General features: G+C 41.2%; 2 protein-coding genes across 2 annotated transcripts in view; one reads left to right on the forward strand and one right to left on the reverse strand.

The window, feature by feature from the left end:
- LOC308236213 (COX assembly mitochondrial protein 2 homolog) overlaps positions 1-14,287 on the forward strand; it is an 86,643-nt gene that overhangs the window by 41,995 nt on the left and 30,361 nt on the right. The window lies entirely within an intron of this gene.
- The window catches only part of CENPN (centromere protein N), a 30,867-nt gene that overhangs the window by 2,729 nt on the left and 13,851 nt on the right, over positions 1-14,287 (reverse strand). The window contains exons 5-10 of the mRNA XM_080645640.1: positions 14,094-14,170; positions 6,552-6,728; positions 4,945-5,046; positions 2,942-3,005; positions 2,334-2,446; positions 64-190 (exon numbers count right to left, since the gene is read on the reverse strand). Coding sequence (XP_080501766.1) covers positions 64-190; positions 2,334-2,446; positions 2,942-3,005; positions 4,945-5,046; positions 6,552-6,728; positions 14,094-14,170 — 660 coding nt within the window. The remainder of the gene's footprint in view (positions 1-63; positions 191-2,333; positions 2,447-2,941; positions 3,006-4,944; positions 5,047-6,551; positions 6,729-14,093; positions 14,171-14,287) is intronic.

A 14,287-nucleotide genomic window follows, 5' to 3' on the forward strand; every position in this document is an offset into this window, starting at 1 on the left:
AGAGAGGTTTCAATGTAGTATGCTGTTAATTGTTCTAGCTTGCAAAATAAACTGACTACTTACCTGCTGGTGCTAAGGATTTCAATGCTTCCAGAAGATTTGGGCTAGAGAACTTTACTAGGCACCGGAGAGGTTCTTTTCTTTCAGCCAAGATGCCCCTATTTAAGTCACTTTTGAATTTTGTTTCAAGCTGTCAACAAATATATTTATAAATGACTATTAAATATATCAGTTGGAATGGCAACATGTAACACAATTGGATTACTCATTTCATTAATTATTATCATCAAGAAATACAGGGATTAATGGATGAGAGAAGCATTAATTTGCTAACTGAAAATGTAGAGGGCAACCAGCATATCAAACGATAGAGCACACAAAATGCTAAGTGTGTACAGTGCCTGACACACAGGAGATTTTGGATGGCAGTTTCGCCCACAGGTGTCCTATTTTGCATTCTTTTTTTAAAAAATATATTTTTATTGATGTCAGAGAGGAAAAGAGAGGGAGAGATAGAAACATCAATGATGAGAAAGAATCATTGATTGGCTGCCTCTTGCACGCCCCCTACTGGGGATCGAGTCCGCAACCCGGGCATGTGTCTGGGACCCTTCAGTCTGTATGCCAACGCTCTATCCACTGAGCCAAACCAGCTAGGGCCTATTCTGCATTCTTAATGGAAAATTAGCACTATCTTTGGTAACCTGTTATTTCAATATAAAAAATGTCATGTCTTTTGAATTACTACCATGATTTCTTTTTTACTTCTCATTATGGAAGATTAAAAAAACAACATACAAAAGTAAGGCGCACAGTATAATGAGTCCCATGTGCATATCACCGAGCTAAAACAATGATAACTAGTGGTCAGTATTTTTTCATTTATTACCTTTCTTCCCATTCCCTACAGCCCACCCACACTGGATTATTCTGAAGCAAATCCAGGACATTATAGTATTCCATCTGTAAATATTTCAATATGTATCTAAAAACACCTAAAAAGGATGCTTTTCACCCCCTAACATTACCACACATAAAAATATTAGTATTATCAAATATCCAAGAATTGCTACTCAATAGGTACTTAGCTCTTAAATTCTAATTTCAATTTTTTTAAAAAACTTAAAGTGATCCTTCGCATTTAGAGGCAGTATGCTGAAATAGCTGAAGAGTGAGTAATGCCTGCAACTAACTCAAATGGTTCAGCATAAAGAAAGAAAGCAACTGTGGCAAAATGTTAACAATTGGTGAACTGAGGCAAAGGGGACATGGATATTCACTGTAATATTCTTGCAAGTTTTCTGAAGGTTTGACATTTTTCAAAATAGGAAGTGGGGAAAAATTAGTAGCAGGTATGCATCAATGTGCACCTTGACTTATAGAATAGAGCCATTCTAAGATATATGTAAAGGGAAATTCTGTAGATTAAATCTTCTGTATATTCCTTCAGTGGATCTCTAACTTTAGTGTGCAAGATTAGCTAGAGGGCTTGTAAAACCAGAATTCTGATTCAGTAGAACTAAAGTGGGGCCGAGAATCCGCATTTCTTATCTATTCCCAGGTGATGCTGGTACCACTGGTCCAGGGAACACACTTTGAGAACCAGTGTCCCACAGTATGAGCTTTCTAAAGGAACTGAATTAAAACCTGCTATTCAGGGAACCATACTTGAAAGGTGTTAATCAGCTGTTCAAACCAAATAATCATTAGGCCTAAATGAGCAGATCTATGGCAGATTTGAAGTGTGACCTGTAGCTGTAGGCACACTAAGCAGAAATAATTTTAATGAGGTGTTTAAGGGGAGGAGAGTGTTGATGAGTATGACATTAGTGGTCATAACAAAACCTTGAATTCTTGTAATGGTGGCAATGGTCTTCTTGGTGGGCAATGGTACACTTCTAGGATGAGCTAGGTTTACAAAACTAACTAGGCTACTGGTTTTTTTCTCCATGTGCTACCAACTGGACTATATAATGCCTTATTTATTCACTTTTATTCAACAAGTCTTTATAAGCACCCACTGCATTGTAAGTATTGTTCTAGGTGTGGATGGATTAGAAAGGTATAGCCTACAATTTTTCACAGCCAGTTGTATATAATTGAATTAATATGAAAGATGAAATGAAAAGGCAAATGCAAAATTTCCAAAGGTCTTCTTTATTAATAGAGAAACTTACTAAATAGTATAGAGAATTCTATTTTAACTCATAAATTGATTATACAAAATTAAAGTGACAAATGAGTAAGAAAGTTTCTTAGAACCCATTCACTTAGATGTTTTGTTCTCTTAAGAAAATATTGATAACTATAGGTGGTTTACAGCAATGTCCTACCTTATATTGTGCAAATTCTAGTCTTGGTTGAGGATAGTCTCCGAAAATTTCTTGAGTCACTCTTTGTACTCTGTCTTTTTCTATTATGTTTTCATGAATGATCCTTGAATCCACTACAGATGGAAGATTTCAAATAAAAGAGCTGTTAGGAATATATTTCATCCTTAAATTATCCCCTTTTAATTCCTAACCTTTCAACTTGCTTGTATAATTTAAAGATAATGTTTATTGGTTCTTCTCTTGATTGTAATATTTTCTTATTGTAGAAAAATTGGAAAGCACTGATAAAAAAAGAAAATAAAACCCCCTCATAATTCTACCACACAGAAATAAATACTGTTATCATTTTATATATTCCTGTGTAGCCCTTTTTTAGAAAATAAAAAGTATATTTTTAAAACTGGGATTATAAAATACAATTTTCCATCCTGCTTTCTTTACTTAACATGAAATCAATAGCAGTTCCTATGCCATTGGAAAGCCATAAAAATGTTTCAGAATGGCTGTACCATTTCATTTTATTGCCAACTCATTGCTAAGAGATAGGAAAATTTTCATTTTTAAAAGTATACTTTCAAATTTCAGTTTTTATTTTAAAACACACATACTGTTTATATCTAGCCCAAGGTTTCTTTCTTGTAGAGGTGTAGCAGTGTTGTGAGTTTCAAAAGTCTAGGGAAAAAAAAAGAAAAAAGTGAATGTTTTCCTGATTTTAACACCTTGAAGTACAGCTATTACTTGTTTTAGTACATAAAAGTATGTCAAGTTTTATCTATTTTTTTTTTGTAAATCCTCACCCAAGGATTTTTTTCCCCAGTGATATTTAAAGAGAGTAGAAGGAACGGAAAGGGAGAGAAAGAGAAACACCAATGTGAGAGAGACATATCGATTGGTTGTCTCCTGTACACACCCTGATTGGGGCCAGGAATGAACCTGCAACCCAGGTATGTGCCCCTGACTGGGAATTTGAACCTGAGACCCTTCGTTGCTTGGGCCAATGCTCTACCAGTGAGCCACACCCCAGCCAGGGCTCATATTTTATATTTATTTTTTCAAACAAGAAGAGATTTAAGGCCATATCCAGGCTGAGCGGAGCATTTCTCCTAGAGCAGGATATTGGCAGAGACATCTAGGGCCAGCAACATGGCTGTTTTGCCTGAGGAGCTCTCTCTATACTTTGTTATCATAAAAATGGACCTGGAAGGAATAGGTGGTGAGTACAAAAGCTAGAGAAATCAGGGCAGAATTTGCAATGTGAAGTTTTAGCTTTATGCTATGTCTTTATAACCCCAAAAAACTCACTGAGATTCCTTTTGTAAAAATAATTTTCCTACTAAAAGTCTGAATTTCTCAAATCCCTTCCCTGACCTTCCCCCACTAAACCCACTGTTTTTATTTTTTTTTATTTTTTTAAAAATATATTTTATTGATTTTTCACAGAGAGGAAGAGAGAGGGATAGAGTTAGAAACATCAATGAGAGAGAAACATCGATCAGCTGCCTCCTGCACACCTCCCACTGGGGATGTGCCTGCAACCAAGGTACGTGCCCTTGACCGGAATCGAACCTGGGACCCCTCAGTCCGCAGGCGGATGCTCTATCCACTGAGCCAAACCGGTTTCGGCATAAACCCACTGTTTTTATAATTAAGTATTTGGCAATGTGTATTTTCCTTGGAATGCAACTGTCAGAGCAGAACGATTGATAGCAATTTGATGGGAATGTGGCTGGTAAGAGGGGAGGGGACTGCTATGGGAGAAAAATCATTATCTAACTTCTTTATGTTAGATTTGTTTTCCTTAGAGGGCTTGCAGAGCCATCACTTCTTTCTATGTAAAACAGATGATATATATAAGTATAGGGTAGGTCAAAAGTAGGTTTACAATTGTATTAAAACACAACAGTTTAGTCTTGTATTATTTATTAATCATTGTATTATTTTCCATGTTAACAACTGTAAACCTACTTTTGTCCCACCCTGTGTAATATATCTAAGAGCTCAAATATATACATAAGGCATTAATGACCCACCTACAGGAGTCTGAACATATGAGCACACAGATACCATGCACAGGAGCAAATAACCTTGAACCTGTGAGTACGGCCAGATCCATTCTTATAATTAAAAGGGAACGATGCATTTAAATAATTTTAATAAATAAATATATTGCGGGACTTAATAAACCAATGCTTTTTCCTTTACTTCTAACCCCTGTATCACCTACTGGAGTGATGGGACAAAAAATTAATTCTACTTCTCTCTTGCATAATAGAAGAGAGTAGTAGAATTACTTTTTTGTAATTAGCTTAAAAAGGCAGTAAGTTATTCTAAAGAGAAAATAAACTCTAATTAGAATAGCTGATCTGGAAACTGGGATCTTACAGACTCCCATAACTAATGAGCAGTATGAAACACAAAATATGATTATAAAGAGGTGATAATGAGGCATTTCATTATTTTGTTTCCTTTAACGTTAACTAACTGAAAGTTTTCTCTGCTTCAGTAGTACCTGAAGGAATCTCCTTTTGTTGTAGGTGAACTTTCCCACCTGTTCAGTGGCTTGTAAAGAGAAAATGGAGACTTAACTTTAAACAGTCACTGATGGGCTCACCTGATTATACTGTTTAAAAACAATAGCCTTAAGAGAGTCCAGATATCGACTTCTGAAGTCCATTTTCACAATCCGATGGTATTTGCTAGCAACTGTCAGTGCCTTAAAGTGAAAATTAGAAAGAATATTAGGATTACTGTGTCTATTCCTGTATTTACAATATTTGTCAAAGTAAAATTAAGAGTGGCAATAAGTGAATACTTTCTACTCTAGAAAAGAAACCCAGAAAAATATAATCTCAAGTCCTGTTACTCAGCTTTTTTAAAAGACAAAAAAAGGCTAATGGCATTAAAATTCTCATAAATGCAAACTCTTTTGTACCATTTTTAGAACTGTGTTCCTATTTGAAGTTAGGATTTATAATAAATTAAGTTCAGACTTAGGAATAAACAATGAATACTCAAATGTTACCATTTTAGAATACCAGTCATCTAATATTACAATGATACTGCCACACTAAAATGCAAATATGTATGCTTTAGGACAAATACTGAAGAAAAAAGTACATAAAGTGCAATTTATAAAAGCTTCCCATTAGCTGGGGAAACAAGTTAGAAGGCAGAAACAGGATTAATAAAATACTTACCTGGAATTAGAGGGTAGAGATAAGTTTGCCTTAAGATTCACAATGGAAATAAACATTAGCTTGTGGGGCAGTGTTTAAACTAGTTGTGGCAGGGTGGACTCACCTGACTGTAAGTGGATGAACAATCACTATATATTAAGGAGGAAAAGATCCCAAACATAAAGAAGCAGAGTTGTGTTAAAGGAAAGTAGAAGCATGCAGCAGTAGAAATCCTTCTGCCATTTCAGTAAACAGCCAAGGAATTTAAATGACAAGCAAGTCTGCCCACTAGGATCCTATAGCTCTTAGTTCCGTACTGTGGAGTGCTCACTCTACTAAGGATGATGGAGCCTGGATGGTGGAGCTGCTCACCTACAACCAGCTTACATGGCAGCTCTGGCACTAACTGAGGTGCCACTGTAGATGTGAATATTAATGGAGAGTGAAAACAGCAGCAGTTGCCAGGCCTATGTAGCGATGACTTATTTAGGGGAAAGATGCTAGGAAGCCAGAGATATAACAAGAAGCAGGCTGTGAGTAGAGGCTCCTTCTTGTGCACAGAATGTAAGAAAAATGATTACAAATTAAATAATGTTCATTAATAGGCAAATTATGCAGTCAGAAAGAAGTGAGGTGTATCATATGGAAACACATGGAAATGTTAAAGCAAATGGCAGATGCTATGCTACTCTGGTTTTTGTAATAAAACATCTGAAAGGAAATAACAAAGCTGTTAGTAATAATTTTGGGTAGATAGGATTGGGAAAAAGGATATGAAGTTTTAAAAGACTAAGGGTTAATCTTTAAAGACCTCTGTGTTGGTTGAATTTTTACATTAAATATGCATTACTTCTAGATTAAAAGACAATAATGAAGAGCTCCGAACCAATGCTTATACCACTTTCCCATATGCAGAAGAACCACACTTCCTCATTTTAGGAAATCAAGAATTACATGTGGCATTTTACATATAGTGCTTAACCCTACATAGACCTTGAGATAGGATAATACAATTTTATAGCTGTAGTAACTGGTTCCATACCTGACCCAGAAGGGGAATGCTGCTCCTCAGCCTGGAAGAAGAAATGAAGGCATACGGAGTCTGGGAATAGTACACCACGTAAGTAGGTTTGTACTGGTTTGGCTTTTTATATTGTGTTCCCCAGGCAATTCGAATCCATACTGCATTCTCCTCAGCGTCCCTGAAGGTGACTGATACCTTATTAAAAAAGAAAATTTAAGTTTCCTAAGTAAAATCTTGTAGCGCCAACATGTGCTTTCTAAGGGTGAAGGATGTCACTGTAATCTTCCACACAGTCTTTTCTCCTACTTTTCATTACAGTGTTTTGGGAATCTTTGAGAAAATATTTTGTGCTTGTTTTGCAGACACATATATTGCTTTGCAAAGTCGTTTGGAAGAAAAAAATTAAAAACCTACAATCACGGTGTGATATCAGAATTTTTCAATAATTTCTTGGGCTTGTCCTAAAAAACTGTTCCTCTACCTGTAAGAGTTTATGAAGGCAGCCTTACAAATGACTTATCTGTTATAAAATGGAGCCTGTTTTTGCATGGAACATAGACCTAGGGTGCACTATTAAATTTAATAGCAACATTAAAATATATACTAATATGTATAGGCTTAAAAATATATTAATCCTAATGCTTTCATGCATTTAGCTGAGATGCCACAAATTACTCTAAAGGAAAGTTATGTGGTGAGAATAGGAAATTCTATTTGGTTTCCATTTCATGAATAAAATGTAGACCTTTCTAAATTTTTAAATATGACTATCAGTTCATCTGGAATTCAGTATCCTACTCTTAGATTATTAGTTTCCCCTTGACTCAGCTTTCCCTCGGAGCTCAGACCCTCAAAGGCAGTACTTGAGACAGGTGTACTTGGCTGGCCCATGTCTCTTTATTCCCACCCTCTTATACCTTACTTACTCCAGTAATCTGGTTGTAACGTGACTCTGGCATTAAGAAGGCACTTGCTTTGATTCTGCCCACTCTTTATTTGGCTGCTTTTCCAAATCCCCTTGGTGCATGAGACAAGGAACCCTCCCCAGTCCTGGGCATGGAGGGTGCGTAACTGTCTGACCTTCCCTGAGCGAGCAGCACAGCGATTGGTCCCAACAAGGGGACCACTACTGCCTTGAGTGGAAGATAGGATCTTATTCTCAATAACCTCTTTGTGTCACATTACCAAAGTAAAAACACCTGTAAAATCAAGACTAAATAAAATATATGGAGGGCACACTTTAACTAGAGAGAGAAAACTGGTAGCACTCAGCATATTCAAGTGGTCTCTCTAGCCCAGAATGAGAATCTTTTAAATGAGGGCTCCAAGAGGCCTGTGACCTCCCTGAATTGGATGCACAGTTAGGTATATATATCTAAGTGTATGTTTTCTGGAGAGACATGCTGTATCACGTATCAAAATTTTCATAAGGGTCTATATACAATCCAAAAAAGGTTAAAAAAATCAATGGGTTAAAAAAAAAAGATGCCCACAGAATCAGTATAATTCTGAACAGCTGGCCTCCAGGTGTTCCATCTCACATTCTTATAGCAAGACTAGTGGCCCGGTGCACGAAATTCGTGCACATTATAAGAGGATTTATTAGAGGAAATAATTTAATATTGCTATTTGCCCTTTTTCTATAATAGAAGTGTCAGAGATGAAAGAAAATTAGTAAAATGTATATGAAAACCTTCCTCCTGTCAGAGTCCGGGGCACACCATGGGACCCAGAGTCAAGTCCCCGCCCACCAACATGAGCCTCAAAATCACGTGAGACCCAGACCCAGCCAGCACCCCCCCTCATTGGGATAGATCCAGACCTGGCTAGTCCCACCCTTGTCAAGCCCTGCCGGGCAGGGAACGTAGCCTCAGGTCCCCTGGCCTGGCGCCAGGACAGGGGGTGTGGCCTGAGGTCCCCCAGCCCAGACTGGGGTCAGGGGGCATGCTTTGAGGTCCCCCATCAAGTCCCACCAGGCAGGGGGGGGGGCGCAGCCTCAGGTCCCCTGTCAAGCCCCATCAGCAGGGGGTTGCAGCCTCAGGTCCCCCCTGGGCGGGGGTTGCGGCCTGAGTTCCCCCGACCCAGCACTGGGGGTGCACCTTGAGGTCCCCTGTCAAGCCCTGCCAGGCAGGGGGGCACAGCCTCAGGTCCCCTGGCTCGGTACTGGGGCGGGAGGTGCGGCCTGAGGTCCCCCAGCCTGGTGCCGGGTGGGGGGCGTGGCCTGAAGTCCCCTGTCAAGCTCCACCTAGTGGGGGTGTGGCCTGAGGTCCCCTGTCAAGCCCTGCCAGGTGGAGGGCGTGGCCTGAGGCCCCCCGGCCTGGCGCTGGGGCAGGGGAGCAGCCTGAGGTCCCCTAGCCCAGCACCAGGATGGGAAGTGCACCTTGAGGTCCCCTGTCAAGCCCCACTGGGTGGGGGGCGTGGCCTGAGATCCCCTGTCAAGCCCTGCCAGGTGGGGGACACAGCCTGAGGTCCCCTGTCAAGCCCCACGGGGGCAGGAGAGGGTGTAGCCTTAGTTCTCTGCTGATTGCTTGTTAAGGCTCCTATGGGAACTTGGCCTCAGCTGTGGGTGCAGCCATCTTTGTGACGGAGTGATGGTTAATTAGCATATTCCCTCTTTATTAGATAGGATCCTCAGATACCTGAAGAGGTGGGGCCCAAATATACACCTATACTGGTTGGCAAACTGCGCTCGCGAGCCACATGCAGCTTTTTGGCCCCTTGAGTTTTTAGCAAAGGCCAGCTTAGGAGTACCCCAATTAAGTTAATAACAAAGTATCTACCTACATAGTTTAAGTTTAAAAAATATGGCTCTCAAAAGAAATTTCAATCATTGTACTGTTGATATTTGGCTCTGTTGATTAATGAGTTTGCCGACCACTGACCTATATTATTTTACAAAGGAAATATCTCAATAGCTATCATCCTGTTATAGCCAGGATAAAGCATTTTTCACAAATGATAGCTCAGATTAATAATGCTCAAGCTTAACTAGGTAACTAAGCTGGCAGTCAGACATCCCTCTTGCAGTCCGGTGCTCTCGCAGTCCGGGACCCCTTGCTCCTTGCCACCCACCTGCAGTGGAGGCGGGAGAGGCTCCCTCCACCGCCGCTGCACTCACCAGCTGTGAGCTCGGCTTCTGGCTGAGCAGCGCAGGAGCTGCCCCTTGGTGGTCAGTGCACCCCCACAGGGGGAGCTCCACTCAGCCAGAAGCTGGGCTCACTGCTCCTTAGCACTGCCTCAGAGGCAAGGAGATGCTTCTGCCACTGCCGTGCTCACAAGCTATGAGCCTGGCCTCTGGCTGAGCAGGGCTCCAGCTGTGGGAGTGCACTGACCACTTAGGGCATCAAGTGTCTGCCCCCTGGTGGTCATAGCAACTGTTCATTCCGCCGTTCAGTCGATTTGCATATTAGGGTTTTATTATGTAGGACTAGAGGCCTGGTGCATGAAATCGTGCATGAGGGGTGTCCCTCAGCCCAGCCTGCACCCTCTGCAATCTGGGACCCCTTGGGGGATGTCTGACTGCGAGAGGGTGCTGGGCCTCTAGTATTATAATAAACTTTAATATACAAATCAAATGAAGGTTACAACACAGAATTCCTACATATTTTACACAGAGATTATTATACATGATATAGAAGCATAAAAAAAGAATAAATGTGTTTATAACGGAAACATTTCTTTTGTTTGTCTCTTCTTTGTAAGTCTTTCAAGAACTTTATATTTTTGAATAGTTCTCTCTCTCTCTCTCTGGGTCTGGATTGAATCCCTGAACTATAGGCTCAGTCCATCACTCTCCAGTTAGCATTCCTGTGCCTTCTCACACCAGCTTTTCTACCCAATTGATTCAAGGAAAGGAATTCTTAACCTGAAGTCCATAGTTAGAATTCAGGGCATCTATGAACTTGTGGGGGGGGGGGGGGGCGGCGGGGGTGAGATTATATCTTTATTTGCACTCATTTCGACTGAAAATTATCATCTCCTTCAATTGTGAAGGCAGGCAACAAAACAGTAGAATTTTAGAACCAGTTACTTTGTTGTTCACAGAAATTCCCAATTTTTTTATCACATTACAATTATTGCAGATGCCTCAAAAAATATCATTTACACCCATTACTACTTTGAAACTAGTTGTTTGTAGACCCACCATGGGACTATTTGTATTAATAAAGAAACACATACAGTACTATATCATAATTTAGTATTTTAATACCATAATAACTGTATGTTAATGTAATTGGCTTCCCTTGTAATTCTATTATTTTATTTTATAGCATTTAAAAACACTCTTCTGAGAAGTGGTCTATAAGCTTTACTAATGGTCAAAGGGGGTCCTTGGCACAATAAGGGTTAAGATACCTGTCCTAGAGCAGCAAGTGAATCACTCCTCAATCCTGAGTACCAGGAGATGCTCCTTGGCATGACATTACCATCATCAGCCTTTGGGAAAGTGGGGTTATCCATTCGCTGGCTAAGTGATGAGGAGGAGAGTGAAGACCAGCTGGAAGTTCTTGGTCAATTGAGAAAAGTGGTTAGGACATGTCACCCAGCTCAGAGCAGGGGAACAATGAACAAGACGACACAGGAGCTTTACTTGTACATCCCTCTCATCTAAAACTGTCATGTACACAGCACATCAGTCTCTAGCTGACATTTCATATGTCCCATAATAAAGCTCCTTTGTTCCCCTAGCCCAGGGGTGGGCAAACTTTTTGACTCGAGGGCCACAATGGGTTCTTAAACTGGACCGGAGGGCCGGAACAAAAGCATGGATGGAGTGTTTGTGTGAACTAATATAAATTCCAAGTAAAGGAGCGGAGGGGAGAGCAAGAGAACCGGATAGAACAGCCGGATCCGGCCCGCGGGCCGTAGTTTGCCCAAGGCTGCCTAGCCTCTTCTGCTAGTCTATCTGAGGTTCATTCAGGAGGTAAAAGCTTTTGGAATATGGCAGTGATAAAAAGAGAAGAAATCTAACAACTGAAATACGCGGGCTTTAAAGTAGGAGGAAATATGAGCGTTTTCGACTCTTTTCTCCTGGAATGGTGGGGGCAGGAGGCATGGGGTTCAGAGAACAGAAGTTCCTAAAAGAGGCCTTGAATGAGGAAAGGGTACTGTAAAGGAAGCAGATAAATTCTGAACTGGCGCCAAGAGAGAAGCCCCCTGGGCTGTTTCTTGTTTTGGGTGAAGTAGTGTGGGAACGCTGCCAAGAGTGGTTCTCAAAAACAAGTTAGCCAGTCATGTTCAGCCTCACAAAAAGGCTCGTTCCAGGAGGGTCCCAACCATAAATCCACAATATTTATGGAGAGCTGGCCAGGGACTCTGAGCCAATAAGGCTTTGTATAAAGAAAACAAAGAGAGGGATTGGGCCTAAATGGGCAGTCGGACATCCCTCAAGGGGCCCCAGATTGGAGAGGGTGCAGGCTGGGCTGAGGGATACCCCCCACCCCCGTGCACGAATTTCGTGCTCCGGGCCTCTAGTTTTGTTATATCACTGGCACCCTTCAACAGGGAGGTTCTCAAACTTCATCGGGCATCAGCATCACCTAGAGGGCTTGGGCTCATCCCCACAGTGTCTGAGTCTGTAGGTCTGGGATGGAGCCCAAGTAGCTGCATGTCTAACACATTCCCAGGCGATGCTGATTCTGCTGGTCTGGGATCACATTGTGAGAACCACTGCCCTTCAAAACTCAGTCCCAGCGCTCTCCCTGCCGGGAGCACACCCCCACTTTTCTTCCCTCTTAGGCGTGCAGGTCTTAAACTCTAAGGGACCCCATGAGACTTGCAACCAAGGGAGCAAGGGGCAGCGGCAGCCCATCCTGGACTAACCTCCTGAACCTGTCCCCAAGGCCCCTTTTTCTCTGACTTTTCAGAGAGCCAAAGCAGCCCTGTCTAGGCTCTCCTGTTGCTTCTTCTATTCTAAGCCCTTCTTTGGTTCACTGTCCCCAGCTTTAATGCACTCTCAAAAACAACAACAAAAACAAAACAAAATAACTCAGTTTTAAACTGGCATTGAGGGCAGTAGCCAGAGAGCAAGGGGCTTAAGCATGACGCCAGTGAGGATGGATTACCCGTTCATCTTTTTGGGGAGGTCTAACGGTCTTTGGGGGGAGGTCTTTGAAGGGGAACAATATCCTTCTGGAACAAATAAGAAATAAGTCAAGAGTTGGCAGGTGGAGGCCAGCATATAACTCATATTACCAAGAAACTCATATGACTGGCTCATATTGGCAGACAAGTGGCCCTCTGGACAATAAAACCCACATGGCCGCTGGCAGAATCACTCCGGGTGGCTTCCCTTGCAAGGGCAGAGCCGGGCCCTGGAGCCACAGACCAGAACAGGTGCCCCTGTAGGCTGCTGCTCTCACTCAGGTTAAGTCAGTGCTCCTGCTGGAGAAAAAAATGAAGGGGTGGTGATGGAGGGACTCCTACATGAGGGACAAGAAATATTTCCTTCCAAGATTTTGGATGTACTTTTACTAGGACTTGGGCATATTTATATGCATTAGAGTAGGCATCAGTAGATGAAGGGGTTGAGAATGTGAAAGAATAGAGAAAAACCAAGATGTAGGCCCTATGAGGATGTAGGAGATGGGTTCAAAGCACATGAAGAAGGGTCATTTTAAGAAAGGAGAAAATATGTTCACTGACAAGTGGATACATAGAAAGAATGACAAGTTACAAAGGATGAGGTAAAGAAATGGAAAGATCAAAGAATTGTGTATGAGAAAAGAGGGAACACTACTACTCTAAGGAGGACAGCCATAGCATGGCAAATGTGATTTTTTGGCATGTTTTTATATGTAAGGAGGACTAAGACAGAATAATGCAGAAAGAGAATGAAGGAGAGATTGCCCAAACCTACGACAATAAGGTGGTGCTTGTGGAAATGGAATGGCAGAAAGATTCTGTGGGTGCTTTTGAGCTGCACTGACCATTACAGGAGCCACTAGGCACCCATGGCTATTTAAGTAAAATTTGCTGCAGCTAAATAAGATCAATTAATTTTAGATCCTCAGACACACCAACCACATTTCAAGTGCTTAGTAGCCACATGTGGCTATTGGCTTGTGTACTAGACAGTGCCAACATACAACATTCCCATCATTGCAGAGTTCTATTGGATGGGGCTGCTCCTGAGAAAGAAGCACTTGCCCTTGAAGTGAGAGGTGAGGGGAGCCCAGCCCATGTGGCTCAACAGTTGAGCGTCGACCTATGAACCAGGTGGTCACGGTTCAATTCCCGGTCAGAGCACATGTCCGGGTTGTGGGTTGATCCCCAGTGTGAGGCATGCAGGAGGCAGCTGATCAATGATTCTCTCTCATCACTGATATTTTTTTATCACTCTCCCTCTTAAGTCCTCTCTCTAAAATCAATTTAAAAAAATTTTTTTTTAAAGAGAGAGGTGAGTGGAAAGGAAAGTTTGCATAATAAAAAGTTCTTTTTTTGTTATGGACTAGAATAGTATGGAATATTATTAATTGAAATTCTTACAAATAAAAAAAGGTAGTAGCACAGATGCATGGAATTAAATTTCATTGAAGTTCAGAAAGATTTTAATCTTACATTTTTTAATGCTCTCTGAAGAATTTTCTTAAATGAACTTTTGAATTGTTTCTTATCAAAAAGGTCAATATCTTCACCTGTCAAAGTGAAAAGAAAAATTAAGGAAAATTAAGGGAGCTACAATGTCTTCAATAAATACATTTCAAAGACCCTGAGGCAAGCATTTGTATAACCTCAAAGAGCAATAATATTCA

This window comes from Plecotus auritus, assembly GCF_963455305.1.
Source record: "Plecotus auritus genome assembly, chromosome: 10".
In the NCBI taxonomy this organism is placed as follows: Eukaryota; Metazoa; Chordata; class Mammalia; order Chiroptera; family Vespertilionidae; genus Plecotus; species Plecotus auritus.